Source organism: Gossypium hirsutum, chromosome A13, assembly GCF_007990345.1.
Source record: "Gossypium hirsutum isolate 1008001.06 chromosome A13, Gossypium_hirsutum_v2.1, whole genome shotgun sequence".
Classification (NCBI taxonomy): domain Eukaryota; kingdom Viridiplantae; phylum Streptophyta; class Magnoliopsida; order Malvales; family Malvaceae; genus Gossypium; species Gossypium hirsutum.
Genome location: NC_053436.1, coordinates 100864615 through 100886447, shown reverse-complemented (window position 1 = coordinate 100886447; position 21833 = coordinate 100864615). Strand labels below are relative to the sequence as shown.

Below are 21833 nucleotides of genomic sequence, written 5' to 3'. Positions count from 1 at the left end.
CATAATCTATTCCACAGGGTAGGCTATTTTTATTGTTCGGTTCTTTGAACTAATGATATGGCAGAATAGCTTTTACAATCTTATTCCGTGAAGTTCTGTAATACAAAATGGGTGGTGAGGGTCTGAATGGCCTATTCACCCAATAGGAACAATTTTAATTCTATGAAAGAACATACGGAAGCAGAGAAATGTGAGATAAGTAGAGAGAGAAAGATATATAATAAATATATATAATATATGAGAGTACAGAGAGAAATTGATGAGAATCTATAGGGAGAGAAAAAAATTATATTTATAACATAAATAACTTATAATTAAACTTTTATAAGTATATTATAATATAATAATAGAATATTTTATTTACAAAAATATACTGAAATATCATATCTTGTATAATTATTTTAAAAAATCATATCTTGTATAATAATTAAATAATTTGTATTTTTTAATATTACATTATGGTTATTAACATTTTATAATTAAATTATTATTTAATTTAAAGGTAAAATTAATATTTGACTATTTGACTTATTTTTAAATATAATCCTTTTAAATTTATATAAAAATTAAATAAAACATCAATTTTTATTTACGGGTGATAATATCATTTTACATGTATTATTTATGTATTTTTTTCAAAAGATTCTATCCAACCAAACAATGTTATACCGTTACTCCTTTATTCCATTCAACCAACCAAACTATATAATATCTATTACTTCTTTACTCCATTCCCACCGAATAGCTATTAAATTCTTGTTTTACTCCATTCCAATGAACCAAATATGTTGTTAATTGGGACTAAGAAGAGACTTGTGAAATCAAGAGTGGGTAAAATTATTATTCAAGTTCTTGTACGATATCTTACATTGCATTTTAGTCCTTTTATTTGAAAATTTAGTAAATTAGTCTCTATTTATTACTAAAAAGGAGCAAAATACTCTATTCATTAAGATCGTGCCATGAAATTCTCATTTGGTGTTTCATATATAAGGTATAATAATAGATTTATCCCTCAATCCTTCCACTTTTATTCAATTTGGCCCCTACAAAATTATTTGGAGTAAATTAGCTCTAATCCTTTTCTTACAAATGTAATATTATTTTTTCTTATATACTATGTCAACAAATAATTATAAAATTATAAAAATTAATAAAAATTAAAATTTCAAATCATTTATAAAAAGTTTCAAGAACTATGAAAAAAAAACCTTCAAAATTAAAGAAAAAACCTAAAAAGTTTAAACAAAATTCTAAAACAATAAAAAATTTATAAAAGTTTTCAAGTTTTAAATAAATTTATAATTCTTGAGAAATGCAAAATCATTTTAATCTTCTTTTTAAATAAAAAAGTAAAAAAAAATATGAAAAAAGTAAAAAAAATCTTTAAAATTAAAATAAATGCAAAAACTTTAAAACTTGTTATTAATATATTATTAAGTAAATGTCCATCAAGATCAAGATAAGTTTTGATGTATTTTAAATTCTTATCGTCATTAGAAATAGATCTCTACTTCAATTATATTTCTTATGCCTATAAATAGAGACTTTGAAGAAGCTTTGTATATATTCCAATTGATCAATAAAATACGATTTCTCTTTATTTTTTGCTTTCTATCATTTTATTTTATAACACATTATAAGCACGATTCTCTTTTAATTGTTTTTTTTTTCATAAGTCACAAAAATATCCCAAAATTTACTGTTGTCAATTGCCTCCTAGAGTTGCTACTATTTCAATTGAGGCCTGTGCACTATGGGTAATCATTAAATCCTTTAACCACTCAAGTACACATAAATCTCTAAATTTTTATGCCCTTTTATGCAAAAAAAATTATATAATCCTTACGTGGTATGTTTTTCTCCTTTGTTGATTGATTTTTGGTAAAATTATTTTATGAAAAATATTATTACTTTAAGGTTTCTTTTAAACTAAGATTCTCTTATTAAATTATAGTATCTATGATATTTGGATGATTAAAAATTTTTATGATTAAATTATTGTTATTAAATAAGCTTGAAATTATTGTATTAAATCTTTTAAATTAAATTTATAACTAATTTATTAGAGCATCATAAGATTTTATAGCATATATTTGGTGTTGAAATTTGGTACAATGTGTATCGGATAACTTTCAAGCATCGTACACGAAAATTTTTATTTTGTTTATTAAATGATTTTTTTACTATTAGATTATAAATGTTATTACGAAAACAAAATTGTTTTACTACTTCTAATAGTGCTCGTGGTAATAGCCAAGGTGATAATAATGATGTTAAAGAATCTCAAGTATATTTTACTATGATTTATTTATTATATCATGTTTATCGTAATTGAAGACTAATCATGACAACATGGATGGACTTTGGTTTGAAATCCACACATGTTTTGCGATGGTGATTATGAAATAAAGAATCAATGGAGGCGTTTAGAAGTCTGTCCTACCAGATTTGTTGCATTCCTTGAAGTGAATGCAAACATAAAGAAAATAAAAGATATAATCATGGACCATTAAAAGTGGAAACATAGTAATAAATAAGAGAACAATGAGAGTTCTCAATATAATTTTTTAAAGGGTTAAAGATAACTTATGTTATCAATGTGATATGAAATATTATTGGCTACATATGTGTCGTATGCCCAAATATTTTGTTTCTATTAATATTCTTTGAGAAAGGAAATGAGAATATAGTAATGAATTCTATCATTATAGATAGAATATATTTTATCTTATTTGGTACTAAAGTAAACAAATATTATTAAAATATTTGATAGTACAAAATTAGTTGAAAGCTCTAGAAGAGCTAATATATCAATATCTAAAAAAGCACAAAATTTGTGATGGCTAATTTAATTTTTTTTTGGGGGGGATGTTTAAAGGATTTTGGCATATTTCCTGAAGCAAATATTGCATATAATTATTTGGAATTTATATTTATTTTATTGACTTGGTGACATTATAGCCTTGTAACAACCCGATTTCGTGCCTAGTCGAAACAGTGGTTTCGGAACCACTAACTCTAGGTCAAAGAATTTATTTTTAGTATTATTTTATGTGTCATAGTATGTTTTTATGTGTGCATGAAAATTTTGGTGAAATAATTTTAGCGATTGCATGCTTAATTGTGAAAAAGGACTAAATCGCATAAAGTGCGAAAGTTTTTTTCTATTAACTAAAGGTGTCAAATAGCTATGGAGCATTAAATTAGAGGTTGTTATTGGGTAAATAGACCAATAAAATGTTAGTGGCTGGACATAGAGCCTAAATTCATGGGATGGTCAAAGGGTAGATGACTTAATTGATAAATAAATAATAAACCTAAAGGCTAGCTATCATCTTTTTTCTCTTCTTCTCTTCTCCACTGAAATTTTCAGCAAGAAAGGGGTTTTTGAAGCTTGAAACTTTTAGCCATTAAGTTCTCTCATAAGTAAGTGATTTTAATAACTTTTCTTGATAATTTTTGTACTTTTGGGACCCTTGTAGCATAATCTAGCTAATGAGGGGACTATTTTGCAAAATGATTGAAATAATAGGGTCTTTCCATGATATTAATCATGTTAATTTCTAAAATTTTATGGAAGAAAATGAATTATGGTTGTGAAACAAACAACTTTTGTGAAGTAGTTTTCATGAAAACCCTAACTAAGGGTCATTTTGCATAAGTTATAAATTATGTGATAAGTGTGAGAAATAATGAGAATTTTTGGCTGCTTCTAGTATAAAAAGAATTCTGCTAGGCTTGGTTAGTGAGAAAATTTGATAAAAATCGATTTAAGAGCCTAGGGTAAAATCGTAATTTTGTGAAACTCTAGGGGAAAAATGGTCATTTTACCAAAATATGAATTATGAAATGCATTGATTAATATGATGATTAAATTAGTGAATTTTTATCATTTTAGATCAAGAATTACAAAATCTGGGCTTAGACCGGGGGAAAGCCAAGCAAGTAGACTAAATCCAACTAATCGCTCACATTTTGTATACTGAGGTAAGTTGTGTGTAAATAATGCAACTACATTGTTATCATATGTGATTGAATTGTTATAGCATAAATTGTTTGATTGTGAATATAAGTATGTATGATAAGAATTGATGTAGTAGAAACTCCTGGTTGAACCTTAGGAATAGATCGGATATTCATGCCATGACATTTGGGAGATATGTGTGCTAGTGTAAGACATGTCTGGGACATGCATACATTGTGAGAGCCTGTGTAAAACCATGTCTGGGACATGGCATCGGCCATGAGATGTGTCAATGTAAGACCATGTCTGGGACATGGCATCGACACGGATATGTGAAAGCTAGTGTAAGACCATGTCTGGGACATGGCATCGGCCTCTATTATGATAGTTAGTGTAATACCATGTTTGGGACATGGTATCGACTTGATGGATGAGCCAGCGTAAGACCATGTTTGGGAAATGGCATCGGCATCTTACCCTATGTTTAGGGCTTATTGAATATCCTTTAATATTCCAGACGGTTCAATAGAGAAATGTACATTTAAGCTAAATGAGAAAGGTTATGACCATGTTGTGAGTGGTACAAGTATCTACTTGAAACGTACAAGATGTGAGCTCGTTATATGCTATATGAATTGTATTGGATAGTGATGAGTAAGTTGTGCTTATGTCCATTTTTGTAGTATGAGCATGTTGTCATATTGTAAAGTTGTTGTTATATATATTTGCATGCAATTTACTAAGCTTTGTGCTTACCCATTTTCCCTTCCATTTTCTTATAGTGCCGCCTATTTAGCTCGTGGTTCAGCAGACGTCAGAGGCATCGATCTCACTATCAATTGCAACACTTGGTATAATTAGTTTTACTATTTTGAGTATGACATGTATAAGGGTTAGACTTTTGTGTTTTGTGTCATTGTTAAATTAGCCAATTATGTTGGCTTGGGATGAAACCCTACATTTTGTATAAGGCCATGTATAATGGCTAATATTCTTTATTGATATATGCAAATGATGATATTTTCATGGATGAGCAAATTGTATGAATGAACTAGTGCTTATTGGGGTTATACAAGTGTAATGAGGTTTGCATTTGAGTGTCATATTGTGGCTGATTTGACCTTGTATTGCTGTGGGTTTGGCTATGTCAGATGTTGTGTAAGTTGGTGCATGTAAGGGTGGCATAAAGGCTTGGAAGATAGGCTTGTTTTTGTCCATACGGGTAGACACACGAGCGTGTGTCTAGGCCGTGTGTGACACACAATCAACCCCATGGACGTGTTATTCGACCGTGTGTCCCCTGCACCTTAAATTTGCAAGTCAGTATGCATGGTAGTAAACACACGGGCAGATACACGGTCGTTTGTCTCAGCCGTGTGAAGGACACGGCTATAGGACATGGGCGTGTGCCTTGGCCGTGTGCCCTTAAAGGGTTGATGACATTAGAAACAGAATGTCAAGGTTTTTTAACATAAGCTGAGACACAGGCGTGTCAAGGCTGTGTGAGGGACACAGGCTATGGACACGGGTGTGTGTCAGGCCGTGTGAAAACCCCTGTAAGTTAGAATTGAAAAATAATTTTGTACGAGTTAGGGACAGGGGCCTATCCCGATAGACTCAGGCCATGTTAGCTACACGGGCCTTCAACATGGCCATGCCAATATGTCACATGGGCGTGTAGCCTATCCACACGAACGGGTGCCCTTGTTTCAAAGGTCATTCTTTTTTAAAAGTTGTTTAAAGGACTCGGTTTGATTCCGAACGGTTTTCAAAGTGTGTTTTGGGCCTCGTAGGCCCATATTAAGGTTTGCTAGACAAAGTTTGAAAAGTTTTAAATTTGATCATGTTGTTATAACTTAGAATCGTTGTTATGCGCGCGTTTAAGTCTAATAATACCTCGTACCTCGTTCCGGTATAAGATACGGGTAAGGGGAGTTACAAGGTTTTATATTGATTTAGACATTTTCAGTAGTAAATGTCACAATAGTACTTATATGTGGATACGAAGTAAAAGGAATTATAGTAAAATTATCAATTTGTTACAATTTAATACAATTGAAATGCATGCTAAAGTAAACCAAAAGTACTATTGTGACATTTACTACTTAGAGTGACCAGTTAGACCATCCTAGATCATATATGATGCGAAAATTAATTAAAATTTCATATAGACATTCATCAAAGAACCAGAAGATTCTTTAATTTAAAGAATTCTCATTTGTTGCTTGTTCTCAATGAAAATTGATTGTTAGAAACTCACTAACTAAAGTTGAGATTTAATGTCTTGCATTTCTAAAATGAATATGAGCTCATTTATTCACCATGTGGATGGTTTTGATATTATATGATTTTGGTAGATGTATCTACAAAATAATTACGCATGTGTTATCAACTTGCAACCTGTTGTTTGCAAGATTGCTTGTTTAAATAATTAATTTCAGATCATGCAATTAAGACAATTCATCTTGCTAATACTAATGAGTTTATATCTCAGTCTTTTATTGATTGGATTTGAAAAAAATTTGTCAAAGTTTGTTATTTATGTGCATAATGGTTTAGAGAAATTATTGATTGAACGCCTCTGATTAATATCTAAACCATTACTTATGAGAACTAAACTTCCTATTTCAATATGATTGATTTACGTGTTGTACGCATCAAGTCAATAAGTTATGAATACTCTCCATTACAATTGGTTTTTGATCAAGAGCTAAATATTTCTCATCTTTAAATTTTTGTATGTGCGTATATGTTCCAATTGCTCCACCAAAATGCACAAAGATAAGTGAATCCTCAAAGAAAGTTGAGAATATATATTAATTACAAGTCTCTTTGTGTTATTAGATGTTTTGAATGTATTGGAGATTCAATTATGACATGATTTGTGATTACCATTTTATTTCAATAGTTTTCCCAATATTAGGGGGAGAGAAATAAAAACTTGTGATGAGTTAGGGGGAAAGTAATTTGAACTAGAAGTTCAACAAGTATAACTTATTACAAGTTAACTATCAGATGTATTTATAAACTTAATGATAATAACCAAGTTTTATAAACCATCTATTATTTTAATTTGAATCAAAGTCCCAGTAGGACAACCAGTTTGAATAAATAATAGATTGATCGGTTCCAAAGATGATAATTCTTCTAGATGGTCATATAGTGGAGGCCGGTGCTCCAGAAGAGACCCAAGACAGAAGTAATAAGTAAAAATCTAGAAGAGATTTAGGTACCTGAAACTGAAGATTAAAATAATAAGAGATCTCGAAAAGTTATGTCAATTTAAGAAAATGTGGAACTGAATAATAAAAGTGGTCGACAATGATTTTGCATGCAATATTATTATTGAAATAATGAAATAAAAGGAGGATCTTCAATAAATCTATTGAGGAATATAGATACGGAATAAATTAATCAAAATAGAAAGACACAACTCAAGTGCAATTAAATTCGTAGAGTTTTTGGACCAGTAGTCCAAATATCTAAAGGTGTAAAGCCAGTGATGGTGCAAATGAAGTAGTTTTGCAAAAGTTGAATAAAAATATGAAGTTTTTCACTAAATCTTGGCATTGATTATAAAAAGACATAATATTCTTTCGTGGTGGATGCAATAACCTTTAGATATATTATTTTGACAATTCATAAAAGATTTAACTTGCGTCTAATGGTTGTTGTTACAACCTTTTATGAATCGATATAGTAAAGTTTATATTAAAATCCTTGAAGGATTTAGGATGCTAGAAGAATATTGGAATTCTTGGGAAATTGTTCATTTATATGAATTGAAATAATTTGAACATATGTGGTAAATAGTAGTTGAAAGAGGATTATAAAATGACCCAAAATACCTATTTGCGTTTTTATAGAAGAATCGTGATTAAAGTTTGCTATGATTATTGTTGAAACTCCTGATGAGATCAAAATATATATCCCTCAAAGGCGAATACAGAGGGGCTAGTAGGGTCCCTAACCCCCCTAAAATGAAAAATTTCTATTTAGGCCCTTGAATTTTTTAAAAATTTTAAATTAGTAAATGTAAAATTGTACTTTGGCCTCCCTAAAATTATAAAAATTTGATGTAATCCTTTAAAAATTATAAAGATATAGACTATAAAAAATTAAAATTTTATTCGCCCCCCTAAAAATTTGTTTTGGCTTAGCCCCTGATTTCCCCAAAATTTTTCCTCACTCATGGCTTTCGAAAGAGTGGTGATATAAATGTTTAGCAAATACATTCAAATAGTCATTTGAAAAACTAATATTCAGAATTGAATACGTAGAATATGAAAAAGTATGTGATGTTTTCATGAGGGGGAGTAAATACGCACTGTACTCTTTTTCTCTTAATCGAGGTTTTGTCCCATTGGATTTTCTTGGTAAGGTTTTTAATGAGGCAGCATATTATGCATGTGATAGATATGTGTAATCTTTTTCCTTTATTAGGATTTTTTCCCATAGGGCTTTTATCTTAGTAAGGTTTTAACGAGACACATTATCTTCCAATGGACATCTAAGAAGGAGTGTTATGAATATCTTATTAAGTGGATGTCCATCAAGATCATGATAAGTTTTAAGGTACTTTAAATTCTTATAGTCATTAAAGGTAGATCTCTACTTCATTTATATTTATTTTTTCTATAAATAGAGACTTTGAAGAAGTTTTGTATATATTTCGATTGATCAAGAAAATACATTTTCTCATTTTATTTGTTCTTTGCTTTATTTTCTTTTATTTTATAACAAAACTAACTTAATTGTGTAAATAGTATTGAAATATATAATAACTAGTTTTCTTACCCATGCATTAATTGCAGGTATTAATTCAATTTAATTATATTTATTTGTTAAAAATTTAGTGAAAATTTTGAATATATTGAGAATTTTATAGATAATTAATAAATTTATAAGTTAAGAATACATAAATTATATATATAAAGTTATATATTAATTCTATTCAAAAAAATATTTTTAATTAAATATTTACCTTTTAATACTAATTTAAACGTAAAAATTAAACATTAATTATAAATAAAAAAGACGGTAAAATAGGATATAACAAAGTTAAATATTTAAATTTAAATTTAGAAAATTTCAATATTTTTTCAATAATTTAATTATTATTTTTGAATATTAAGAAATTAAACATTAGCATATTTTAAAAATGAAAAAAAAAATAATTTTCAGTATTTTTAAATAATATGTTTTTTAACTATTTAAATTTATTTAATGTTTAAAAAGTGTTTGTTACATTTTTATAATTATAAATTTGTATTTCATTTTTATAATTAAAAATATGTATGTATATCAAAAAAAATTATCGTTTTTTTCAATATCCTTTAGTACTCTTTTTTTTAAAAAAATAATATCATAAAATTAAAGAGGGCTTTGATAAAGTATAAACTCTAAACCATCTCTCTTCGGTTTGAGTTATTCACATTTACTTTATTTACATAGATAATGTATTTAGCTACATATTTGTGCACATATGTATTTAGATATATGAGGTTAAAGCATTTGGGAGGTTCTTATATTACAAGGGCCTAATTAAATTAGTCCATCTACTAATTTATTTTCTATACTATTAAAAAGAATCAATTTGGTCCTTAGAACTATCCACAGCTCCTTTCAACCCTAAATAAGAGAATAAATGTATTTCAATGCGCTCAAACTCCCATCATCCTACATTAATAACAATGTCAATGTCAATTGAGTTAAGACTCAGTTGACAAATTTAATTTTATATTTTAAATATATTTAACCGATTTATGTCATGGTCGATACATTGAAACTCAACATTGAAATTTATTTTATCACACCCACAATATACGTGAACAAAAATATTTTATATTAAAAATATTTTAACGAATGATAATTAATAGAGTGAGAATGATTTTTTTAATGTAATTTACATGGATTCAAATATCATATTTTTTAAAACGAAAAGATTAAATAAATATAGATGTAAAAATATGAGGGTGTTTTAATTGGATTATGAAATTAAATGAGACTATTATTGGAGCATAAGCATTGAAAACAGAAGCCGCAGCTCTACTCTATTTTCTTATCAGCTACCAATAAATAAACAATGCCTACACTACCATTTATGTTTCCTGCACACCCAGAGGACATATATTTAATGTCATTGTTCACATGTACTCATCATCTTCACTAATTAATATGTTATTTTTCTGGAAACGTGGCAAAGCTCCATTGGTTAGCCGGTTGGTAATGTTATTTGCTTTGTCTTGGAATCGTAAACCAGTCCACTCACCTACACTTTACCAACCAATACCAAAGCTTGGACGGTACTTATAGCCATTTCATTGCTCAACTTCTTTTTCGTATAAATTTCAGAGAATAAATATATTGTTTTCCATAATTAATTTTCACCAAAAATGCCATAATCTAGAAACTTATGATAGCCATGTTTAATGTATTTCATATTTTTATACATTTACAGTTTAGTAATTGACAACATTTTGCTTAGTTATTAGGATTATGTTTGTATCAAATATATAAATATATAAGGAGAATAAAGCAGAAGATAAGGAGATGGACACCTCAACTTCCCATCTCCCCTACTTTCTTTCCCTTCCCCTCTAAGCCCCCTTCACCACTTTCTTTCTCTCTGTAATTCCTTTTCTTTTCCTCCAAATCCAAACTTAAATTTGAAAATGAGTTCATCATCAAGCACCCCAAATACTTGGTCACCTTATGATACTTACAAAGATTGTTCACAAGGTATTTGTAGCATGTATTGCCCTCAATGGTGTTATTTCATTTTCCCCCCACCCCCTCCTTTTGCCATTGATGACGACGATGACGATTCGTCCACTGATTTCTCACCTCTAATTATAGCCCTAATTGGGATCTTGGCTAGCGCATTCATCTTGGTAAGTTACTACACCATCATCTCCAAGTATTGCCGACGGCGTAGGCAAAGTCATACAAGCTTAGATTTCAATGAAAACAGGGATGAAATCAACCATGATGGATGGCAACCTGGTTCACAAGGCTTAGATGAAAGCCTTATTAAGGCTATTACTGTTTGTAAGTTCAAGAAAAATGAGGGTTTAATTGAAGGAACTGATTGTTCTGTTTGTTTAAGTGAGTTCTTGGAAGATGAGAGTTTGAGATTGTTGCCTAAATGTAATCATGCTTTTCATGTCCCTTGTATTGATACTTGGTTAAAATCTCACTCCAGTTGCCCCCTTTGCCGTGCCAATATTACATCCACCAACCAACCCGCCACCGCTGCTGCCACGGCCCAGGAAGGTCACCGGAATGTTGGTGTATCAGCAATTGTGTATCAACAAAGGAATGAAGCGATTTCAGTGATCCAGGATTTGGAAAGTGGTGTTAGAGAAGAAGCTGTGGTTAGCCTTGTTGTTAATGAAGATTTTGGGAAAACAACAGCAGATGAAGACGATGTTTCCGACATGGCGGTGTTGGAAATCAGACAAGATGGCGATCCAATCCAACCACTGAGAAGATCAGTTTCAATGAGTTCTACACTGTTTTCACAAGGACAAGCGATGTCCATTGCTGACATATTGCACATCAGTGAAGAAGATGAGGATGAACTGCAATCATCAATGGGAACTGGATCCTCAAAACAATTTGATGCATCAGAATATTATTGCAAGTCAAATCACAGAAATGGGGTTTTCAATTTGGTTAGAAGTCCTTTAGCAATGAAGAGATCTATTTCTACAGGAAGATATGTTCCCAAGATTTGAAAAAGAGAGAAATTGAATTTTCAGATTGCACCCAAATTGGGGAAAAAAAAAGACTCAATTTTTCTGTGCATAAAAACCCAGTTTTTTCTTTTACCCCACTGTAACATATCAGAGACACAACACAATGGAGATCTCAGATTCTTACGTTTACTGAATCAATATTCCTTTATCTTCTGAAATGTCAAAACTTCACTTTATTCTGTATGATACAGTGAAGATCTTGAAATATTCAGTAATTGTAAGTTTATTAAAATTATTTCATCAATCAAACCTCCAGGTAATTTTTTTTCATTTACTGTGTGTTTCATGAATGTTCTAAACTTTTCATCCATTACAGAGTTGGGAAATCCTAATCTATGCCAGCTATTTAAAGTGAAAAAAAAAAAGTAGGGCCTGTCTGTAACACCTTTCACTTTAAGTACAGAGTAGTAATGATAAGTAAGATTATTCACAATTCAGCATCTACTTCAGGGAGGTTTTCTTTTCCTTTTGGGAAAACAAATTGTAAAATTTTATGTTTGATAAAGTATGTTCCTATGAATTACTAAAGGAAAAAAAACATATATAGTATACAGATATCCATAATACTATTATAATTTTTTTTAATGAAGAGTTAAATTAATCTCAATTCAATATTTCTATTAAAAATTTTATTTATTTTTATTTTTAAAAATTAACGTGACTAATAGAATAATCAGATAATCGTGTACCTCGTACTGATGTAATAAAAACTAATTTTTAACAATAAAAATCAATAAAACTTTTAACAGTAAGATCAATTTGCTTTTAATATAACGCACAAAAATTAATTTATTTTTTTAATAAAAGAGATAAAATATAATTTGTCTCTTAATACAAAAACGTTAAGAGTAGAATAGAGGAAATTTTGATAGCTGTGCCTTGCAACTTAATCATAATAAACTTTGGGCATATGTATTTATGGAATGGAATCCCATTAAATGATTTTCATGTTGGAAGAAGCAAATGAAGGGCAATCAAAATGGGTTTGAATTTGGCATGTTGTTTGCCCCAATGCTATATTCTACTTCTTTTTGTTCCATGTTTCAATAAATATTTGCTCCCTTTCCTACAACTAGATCTGTCTAAAGACTATATAGATCCGACCCGTATGGATCGTTGTAATACTTTTTTTTTATTATTTTGTGAACTCTAAATCTAATTTGTACATCTAAAATTGCTTAAACTTAGTGCTTGGGGGTTGAATGAGAATTTACATCCAAACTTTTACAACCTCACCCCTCACATTATAAAATATTGCTAGTATTTATATTTTGATAAAATTTGAGATTTAATTCTTATATTTAAAAAATTAATTTTTTTATTTAAAAAACTCACTCTTATAATTAATATTGTTGGTTTTTTTGTCAAAATCCTTCAATTTGACACCTTAATTAGATTATCCCCGTACAATGTTACATATGATTGATAGAAAATAAAAATATTAAATTGACAAATTTTAATGAAAATTACCAACAATGATAATATTTTTTTAATTAAAATAAAAATAAGAAAAGATTAAACTTGAATGAGAAGTAAAAAAATCCTATTCATAAACAAATTTACTTACAATATAAATTAAAAAAAAAACTTTATTTCGACCATATTCACTAATAGTCTACCTAATATATAGTTTCAAAATTTATTTCTCATAAACTAAGATATAGGGAAACCCCAATTAACATTTGTGCATAGCAGAATTAGGAAATAAAAAAGAAAATTGGAAATGGGATTTGGTTCATGTTTGTTAGCTTAAAAGAAATGCAAACTTAATTTGTATAAAGAAGATGAGAGAGAGAAGAAAGGAGGTAGGAAGGAAGTAGAGGGAATTAGAATTGACTTTGCAATTGCAATTAATCATTCCATTTTGATTTATGAAATAAAAGACAGGACAGCTGAACTGCCACTTGACCATGTAACAACAGTTTTGTACTGTCATGACAAAACAAGGTTTTTTATGATTTACTTTTTAGATCTAATCATTTTTGACACAGCAAACATAAGTTGATATTACAAAAAACAGGATTTGATATTTCAGTTTCATCCAATATAAATTATTTTAAATATGATTATAACACTAACAAAAAGTTGTTGGAGGAATTTCTTTTCATAAAAAATATATTTATTTAGTTCCTAATTGTTTTGGTTTTTATACTTTTTTTAATATTTAATACTTTTATGTTTTTTCATAATAAAATAATATATGTTTTTATGTTTTTCTAAATTATAATTTTTTAGAATTAAGATCAAATTGACATAATATGTAAAGTTTAAGGGTTAATTTGTTATTATACTAATAAAAAGATTACCACATCAACATTCTGTCTGGCGACTAAAGACATTTAACGGTAGAGTGATTAAACTTGACAACTTATCTAACGAGAGTAACTCAAATAACATATTTTTGAAATGAGTGAGCAAAATAAAAAGACAGGTAAACTCAGATGACTAAATAGATAGTTTAATTACTCTAATTGTTTTCTTTTGTGAATTATTAAGAAATATTTAGATAATACAATCAAGTTATCATAAATTTTTACTTTTAATTTTTCTTTTTATAAAATTTAAAAGTATAGTCTCTAATAATACCAAGTATTCACAATTTTATTCTTGAAATACTTATTAAAAAGAAGAAGAAGAAATTGTTGTGAATTGAGATTGATACATTAAATATTTAATTACAACCTGACCAATTATTATATGACTAAATTTGGATAAAAATAGAGGAAATATTATAGAATGAGCTTTGATTTTGTGAGGATGAAAAAAGTAGAGAGTTATTTAGGAAGTTTAGGAGGAATAAAAAAAGAAATGGTGAGTGGACACACCACTATCATATATAATGAACAATATTCTTTTGCATGAAAGTGATGGATTCAGCAGCCCAAACAATTTTGTTCACAACTACTTATTTCTTTGGCTGCATCTGGTTTCCGTAAGTCTTAAGCTCCCCTCCCTGTCCCTATTATAGATTCTTCCTTTTCTCATTTAATTTGGAACAAAATTGATACCATTTCCTCCACAATACAATGGACATTAAGAAATCTATATGTGAATTTATGTTCATTTTTTGTGGTTATAAAAACTAGATATGAATTAGAGGTTGTCTTTAAACAGAAAACAAATAGATTTTAGATAATGAAATTATGATGATATTTATCACTCTCTTATTTCATAAATTTGAAATTTAAATAATGAATTTTTAGTGATGAGTTTATATTAGAATATTATTTGGTAAATTAGTAAATATAAACATTGAATATAATTAAGTAATTGTAAGATAAAAATAAATATTGATTTTTAAAATTTTATTTTTTTATTTTTTTAATATAATATTTTATATTATTTTAGATAGTTTTAGATGAAATATAAATATGATAAAAATCCACCAAATATTTTCTACCTTAAGTGATAAGTAGATACATGCATCCTTATCTTATTGAACTTTTTTTTTATTGAAAATTTATATTAAGTAAAATATTAAAATGATTACTAAACACATTTAAAATATTAATTGTTGAAATTTTTAATTTTATTAAAATGAAATTTTTCAATAATTTATCAAACACACCCTAAATATTTATCATTTTGGTTTAAATTTATTGTAGTCTAAAGATCTAAAATGATTTGAATTTTAGATTTGTTAAGTTATGCTAAGAGTCAATTTAGATGGAGGTTAGGCAAGGTGAACACATAAGAAGAATAAGTAGTTGAAGCAGAAGAGAGCTTTCTTAAGGTCAAGCCAAGGTATTTATAACTGAGGTTGGCTACCATTTTGCCTTCAAGCTTCAACACATGTCTATGTTGGTCTTATCATGGTCGGCTCTTTAAGGAACATGATAGCCTTCTTTGCTAGGTGGAGATGAGATTGATAGATTTCGTGATTTAAGTGTGATTATATTGGTGAGGACTTGATGAAGTTTCACGCGTATTTCACACCAACACCTACCTTTGGCGAGATAGACTGAAGGCGGTCCACGTGTCGACCATACATGTGCTGGAAAGTATAAAACTTGGCAAGGTATTGGCCCTGGGAGAGGTAAAGTTATAAGGGTTCTTTTTGTTCAATAGATTTTGCCTTGTATAAATTCAATTCTAATATAGAATACATGTTGAACACCTACGCTCACGACACCACTAAACTAAAATTTAACTATACCTCCTAACATTCCAAAATAAGAATATAAAGGAGGAATTTAAAGAACCAAATAGAAGATTCAATATTGGATTTAGAGCTAATAATACTTATAACATAGGTTTTTATATAGATCCAAGGTCCTACTAACCTTGGTTTTCCAAGCAATGTGGGATATGGGTTTTATATAGACTCATAATCTCTATCTTTTGTTCCTAGGCAATGTGGGATTTGGTGTCGCTATTCAACAATACAAGAATTGAGATTCATCATAGTTTTATTGATTAGATTAACTCTTGATTCGTTCATCATCACATTTTAGGATTGGCTCACCGTGCCTCTTACTATTCACCATGATTGATTGGTCTGATTGACCTATTGAGTTAGTTGCAAAGATGTGATGTTGTCTGTCTGTTGATTTGACTCTATGTAACTTGTGTCAGTAAGGGTAGAAAATTTTATCTTCATGTAAAAAGTTGTGAGGACCATTTTATGTTGATCGTTGATCAACAACTAGAAATTTCACATACTTGATTTTAATGTGCTTACAACCCTCCATATTATTGCAAAGTTATAGAGCTCTTAACATTAATGAGATGATCCGCAAAGCCATAAGTTGGGCTCAGCTGCTTTAAAACTTTCTCTTTATGGCCCATCTACTTGAAAGCTTGTTAATGTAAGACTTTAACTACACTATCACTATCACTATTAATCATAATTATTTTTACTTTAAAACATAAAATGATTGTTGTAACCACTATCATACCATTACCTTCCTTTTCAAGAATTGCATCTCTGACTGCCCTAAAGATACAATTTTCCATCTATCAGTTTGGCGTAGTCTTTCCATGACTGGGTTTATTAACATGATGCTTCTCAATTGGGCCTCTTTGTTTTGTGCTAGAGGTGGCCTATTCCTAATTGGTCCTAGCAATCATATATATCACTCTTCTTACTAGTTATTTACTCTTAACTTTGTTGTGTCTGCAATAGCTTGACCTAGGTTGTAATGACTTGATAAACTTAATTCTTTATTTGTAAATATTTGAAACAAGTGGGTATCTGCTTTAGTGGTTAAGTGTTCTGGGTGTGTGCGGGAGGTCTTGGTTCAATTCCCACTTAGGCAATCTTTGTTATTTTTTGATCTAAGCCTTACCCTTATTGTACGGGCTTATATAAAATTGTTTGCTAATCCATATTAGAATGAGCATGCTGGTTCGAATGGTAAGGGAGTTGGTGTATTGGAGATCCTGTGTTCGAGTCTCTGCACGAGCATGGGTATTATTTTTGCTCGATTTCTTGTTAGAGTCTTGATGGAGTTGGATTCTGAGAAGTTGGGTTGTAAGTAGGTTAGTTAGGAGTAATTTGAGGGATTTTAGGAGTTATATGGTATTATTTGTCTTTTTTTTTAAATTTTGTTTTCCTTCTCTCCTCCAAAAAGTTTCTGACGTGAATGTTCTTCCTCTTTTCTTCCCCCTTTCTTTCATTTTCCCCTTTCTAATCTGTTCAAAATTTTGGTTCGATCATCGCCTTGTATTTCAGTTTGTGGTACTTTTGTGTGTTTTCGATAAGAGGGGCTATTCTTGTTGGGTAAAACGGTTTCGGTAAACTGTGTTGGTATTTTCTCTCCGTAGTAGCATACTTGATGTTATAAGGAATTTGATTTCTATAAATCTGTGATGTAGGAGAAGGGTGTGAGCCGTGAACTCTTTTTTCGACAGTTTAATCTCACTAGTGTTTGTGCGTATTATCGGTAAGTTTTATGCGTTATTTCGAGTTTATGTCGATTCGTGAATTGGTTGCTAATTGGTTAATGAGATGTTGTTTATTAGGTTTCGGAGGGCTTGGGTTTGCGGAAGCTTCTTAAACGAATCAGGTGTGTACCCGAAACGCAGAGAATCAAACTTCTGTAAAAGCCAAAAAACTATTCTGTCGACGTCACACGGGTGTGTGGTCACCCATGTGATTGGTCTTGTGCGAGACACGGCTATGTGGTCGACGAAGGCATGGTCGTGCGCAAGATACGACCGTGTGGTGGTGTGAGTGTGGCAGTGTGGGCCATAAGGGCTAAGCCATATTAGGCGTGCGGGTTCTGGGCCAAATCGTGTGGGCCACATGGGCGAGGCCAATATAGGTCGTGTGGGCCCACACAGGCATATGAGCCCATTTTTCTGAAATTTTTCCTAGGGTCGCACGGGTCGTTCTGATCGACTGTGGGCCACCGTATGGTCGATAAGGGGTAACCAAACCCTAAAACTATGAAATCTAATAGTTTGATATTCTGTACTAAGTGTTACTGCTATGCATGCCTGATTATTCTGTTAGACGTATATCTATTAACTGTATTTAAGCATGTTGAACGTGTTTAATCTGTTATTTCTGTATCTGCTATTTCTGTATCTAATTTGGGGTAGGTTTGGATATATGTGGAGGAAGTGTTCTGAGAGGCGACCCTCGCCTATATTCTTGCAGCTTGGCTGCATATTATTTGAAACGTGTCGTAATGGCACAATATGGTGTGTAGGGATGGGTGGGTGTTTTTAACCCTACATAGTGTGTCGGGATGGTCGAAGATGGTGTGTAGAGGATGGGGGTAGGATTTTGTATATCTAATCTGTGTATTTGATTCTGTTGACTGTATTTGAAATTGGCAAGAGCCCGAACTTGTATATGATTGTATATGAGATCTCTGTATGTTTGCATGTTTAATTCTGTTACACACTGAGTTTACGAAAACTCACATCCACTTGTCTGTTCTGTTCAGGTAATCCACAAACTTAGGCAGATTGGTGCGACAGAGCTTTTCAGTACTACGAGTTCGTAAATTGAATAGGTTTATGGTTTTTATTTTAAAGATTATTTTTAGAGTTTTGTAATAATTGGACTCTTCAAACTTTTTGGCTGATTTTTAGACTTGGATTTTCATTTTAGTACTTTATTTGCTACTGATATCTAAAAAATATAGTTTTTACTAAAATAAAGGTTTTCTAAAAATACGAACTACATTTTTTTAAATATAACGATTTTATGACTTCCACTGCAAATTACGTTTTGGAAAATAAATGGACTAAATAACACTTTCAAAAATTGTCATAAATGAATATGAATTATGATACGTGAATGATTTGACGAGACGGCTCTATTTTCAAAACTCATTCTTTGTGACATCTTTGGATTCGGCCATAACTTTTAGGCCAGGTTTAGGGTGTTACATAGGTTTACCCCTCCTTGTAGTGAGGTTTTTGTGCCATAAGCTACTTAAGTTGGATTTGGTTAATAGCCTCCTCTATGGCATTTTTCAATGAAATACCAACTTCAATTTTTATGGCCTACATCACCATAAAATTGGCATCTTTTAGATGATTTGCTTTGAAATTAGCTAGGCTTCATTGGAGGCGAATGTCATGGATATCCTGCTCTCCAATCTGACTAGAATGTATGCTCGTAACAATTCAATGGATTGAACTTGGTGAACTTGTTACATGCCTGATGTTTTCTTATTTCATCATATGTATCAAAATGGGACAAAGTACTTTTTGATGCATTAGGGGGAGCGAGAATGGTGTTGTCCCATAAGTTTACTCACAAGTAGGGTGCGTTCTATAGTGATCATTGTTGGAAGGTCACACACGAGAGTGGTGATCTAGTCTCTGGCAGTACAATCCAAAATACCTAATATCAAATTATATATTGGATATGTTCATCTCCTCTTCTTTTGTATATTTTTTGGCCTTATTGTACAAAGTAGGCGAGGTGTTGGGGCTTATTTTCCATGACAACATATTTTAAATGCTCACAACTCGCTCCTACTATGAAATATCCACAACCCATTGAACTGTCAAAATCCTTGGTGTTCATGGTCATAGTATTAAAATGCTTGATGTAATCATACAAGGATTCACTAGGTTTATTCTTGACAACAAAAAGGCTAGTAAGTGTTTTCAAGATAATTTTGTATGCACTAAAGCGACCTAAAAAATAACTCAACTACTCAAAGTTATGAATAGAACCATATATCTAAAAGAAACAAGTACTTTTTTTTTGCATTTTTCCTTAAAAGTAGTAGGAAAAGCCTCGTACTAAAAGGAATCGGAAAGATCCAAATACATTCAAATAATTAATATATTGCATCAAGACTTGAAGCTTAAATATCTTACTTTAGCCCATCCATTTCCTCGTGCTAAGCTAAAGGTTGTTGCTATGAAAAAACTAGTCGTTGTTGATATTATAGGTGTCTGTTATGGTCTTAGCCTTATACATTGAGTGAAGAGGCTGCCTCATTATGTTGTAGCTGATATTGGAAGGGTTTAGCCTACTCTTAATTCTCTTATCATTTTAGTATTTTTATGGAGTTTTTTTTATATATATTTTTACATTACTTCTCATGCTTCAATTGTTGTTGTATTGTTTGGTCTCTTAAAGCTCTCATTTGCTCTTGTAGTTCCAAGAATTATTGGGAAGAAGAGTTGGGGATGAAATTGGGGCTCTTGACTATTTGTTCGTCAAAGGTTGGTATTAGATGTATATTAGGTGGTGAGGGAAACAAACTATGGTAGCCTATGTTGCTTGTTATAACAACTTTCACATGCATCATTGTAAGGGTTATGTGGATGGTGCACCTGGTTAAGGATTACTAACTTGGCCGATTTGAAAAGCCTATGTGGTGGGATTGGTTGCAATAGTAGGATTCATGGGGATATTCTCATCAAGATGAGCCATGTCATTCATGCTTATTGTACCAAATTGTTAAGGGTTAAATGTAGAAGAGGGGAGATGGTAGTTCACATGGTGGAGGTGTGCTGAGAGTTGCTTAAGATGGAGGTTAAGCAAGGCGAACACATAAGAAGAAGTAGTTGAAAGAAAAGAGAGCCTTTCTAAGGTAAAGGAAGGATATTTATAGAAAAGGTTGGTTACCACATTGCCCTTAGGCTTTGACACTTTTCCAGGCTAGTCTTATCATGGTTGGCTCTTTAGGGGACATGATAGACTTCTTAGCTAGGCGACGATTAGATTAATGGATTTAGTGATCCAATTGTGATTGGACTAGTGTAGACTTGATGTGGTTTCATGTGTGCTCCATGCAAAGAGAAGTTTCAACACCATTCTTTGGTGAGATAGGTTGGTGGCGATCCACATGTCGACCATGCATTTGTTGGTGAGGATCATACTGGGCAAAGTATTGCCTATGAGCAAAGTTGCCTTAGGCACGGGGTGAGGTATAGTTGGCAAAGCTTATTTTGGTGCTATATGTTTAGCAAGATTGATTAAATATTATGTTTTAAAGTTACTTTTTAAGGTGATTTTATAGATTAAATAAATTAAAATTAAATCAGTTTTATTGCAAAATTGACAAATAAAATGTTTATGTTAACAAATTTGACCATAATCTTAAAATTTTGAAGCGCGTGAGCTATCAAAATTTCCTAACACTACCAACCATGTAGATGTGACATGCTCAACAATAATCGTAGATAAAAAATGGGCAGATTAACAACATATAGCCAGGTTACCTACTGGACTCTACAAGGTTTCTATAAACTTAGGTTGACTTAGATTAAATTGCAATTTAATAATAAAATTTTATTTAAATTAATTAATATAAAAAATTTAATATGTTATTAATTTTCTGAACAGTCCATTGTACTTGTGGGTCAATTAGCTGAGAAATGTAAAAATAAAATAAGATAAAATTACCTTTGAGCAAGCCGATAAATAAAATTCTGTTGTAATATTTAAGGTCCTTTGAATAAGAAACATTTATATATCTTTGATTATTCCACCAAATCAACACATCAAAATAGGACCCAGAAAACAACTTGAATTCACATAAAAGAAGAACAAAAACAAAATTTATGTATTGAAAATCTTATCAAATATTGGTGCACTAGTAAGATATATTTAGAGATTATAATAGATACATTTTTGCACGCCTCGTCCTAACCATGACTTGTAAGAAAAAAAATTTGCCTGAATC

General features: G+C 30.6%; 1 protein-coding gene across 1 annotated transcript; it reads left to right on the top strand.

Annotated features, from left to right (window-relative positions):
* Positions 1-10442: 10442 nt before the first annotated feature.
* Positions 10443-11997, top strand: LOC107893108 (RING-H2 finger protein ATL52). Its single transcript, XM_016818031.2, has one exon. The coding sequence runs from the start codon at positions 10642-10644 to the stop codon at positions 11704-11706; it is 1065 nt and encodes a 354-aa protein (XP_016673520.1). The 5' UTR covers positions 10443-10641; the 3' UTR covers positions 11707-11997.
* The last annotated feature ends 9836 nt before the right edge of the window (positions 11998-21833 follow it).

Excerpts from the sequence above, each read along its gene's own strand:
- LOC107893108 (XM_016818031.2), top strand. The coding sequence starts at position 10,642 with ATGAGTTCATCATCAAGCACCCCAAATACTTGGTCACCTTATGATACT.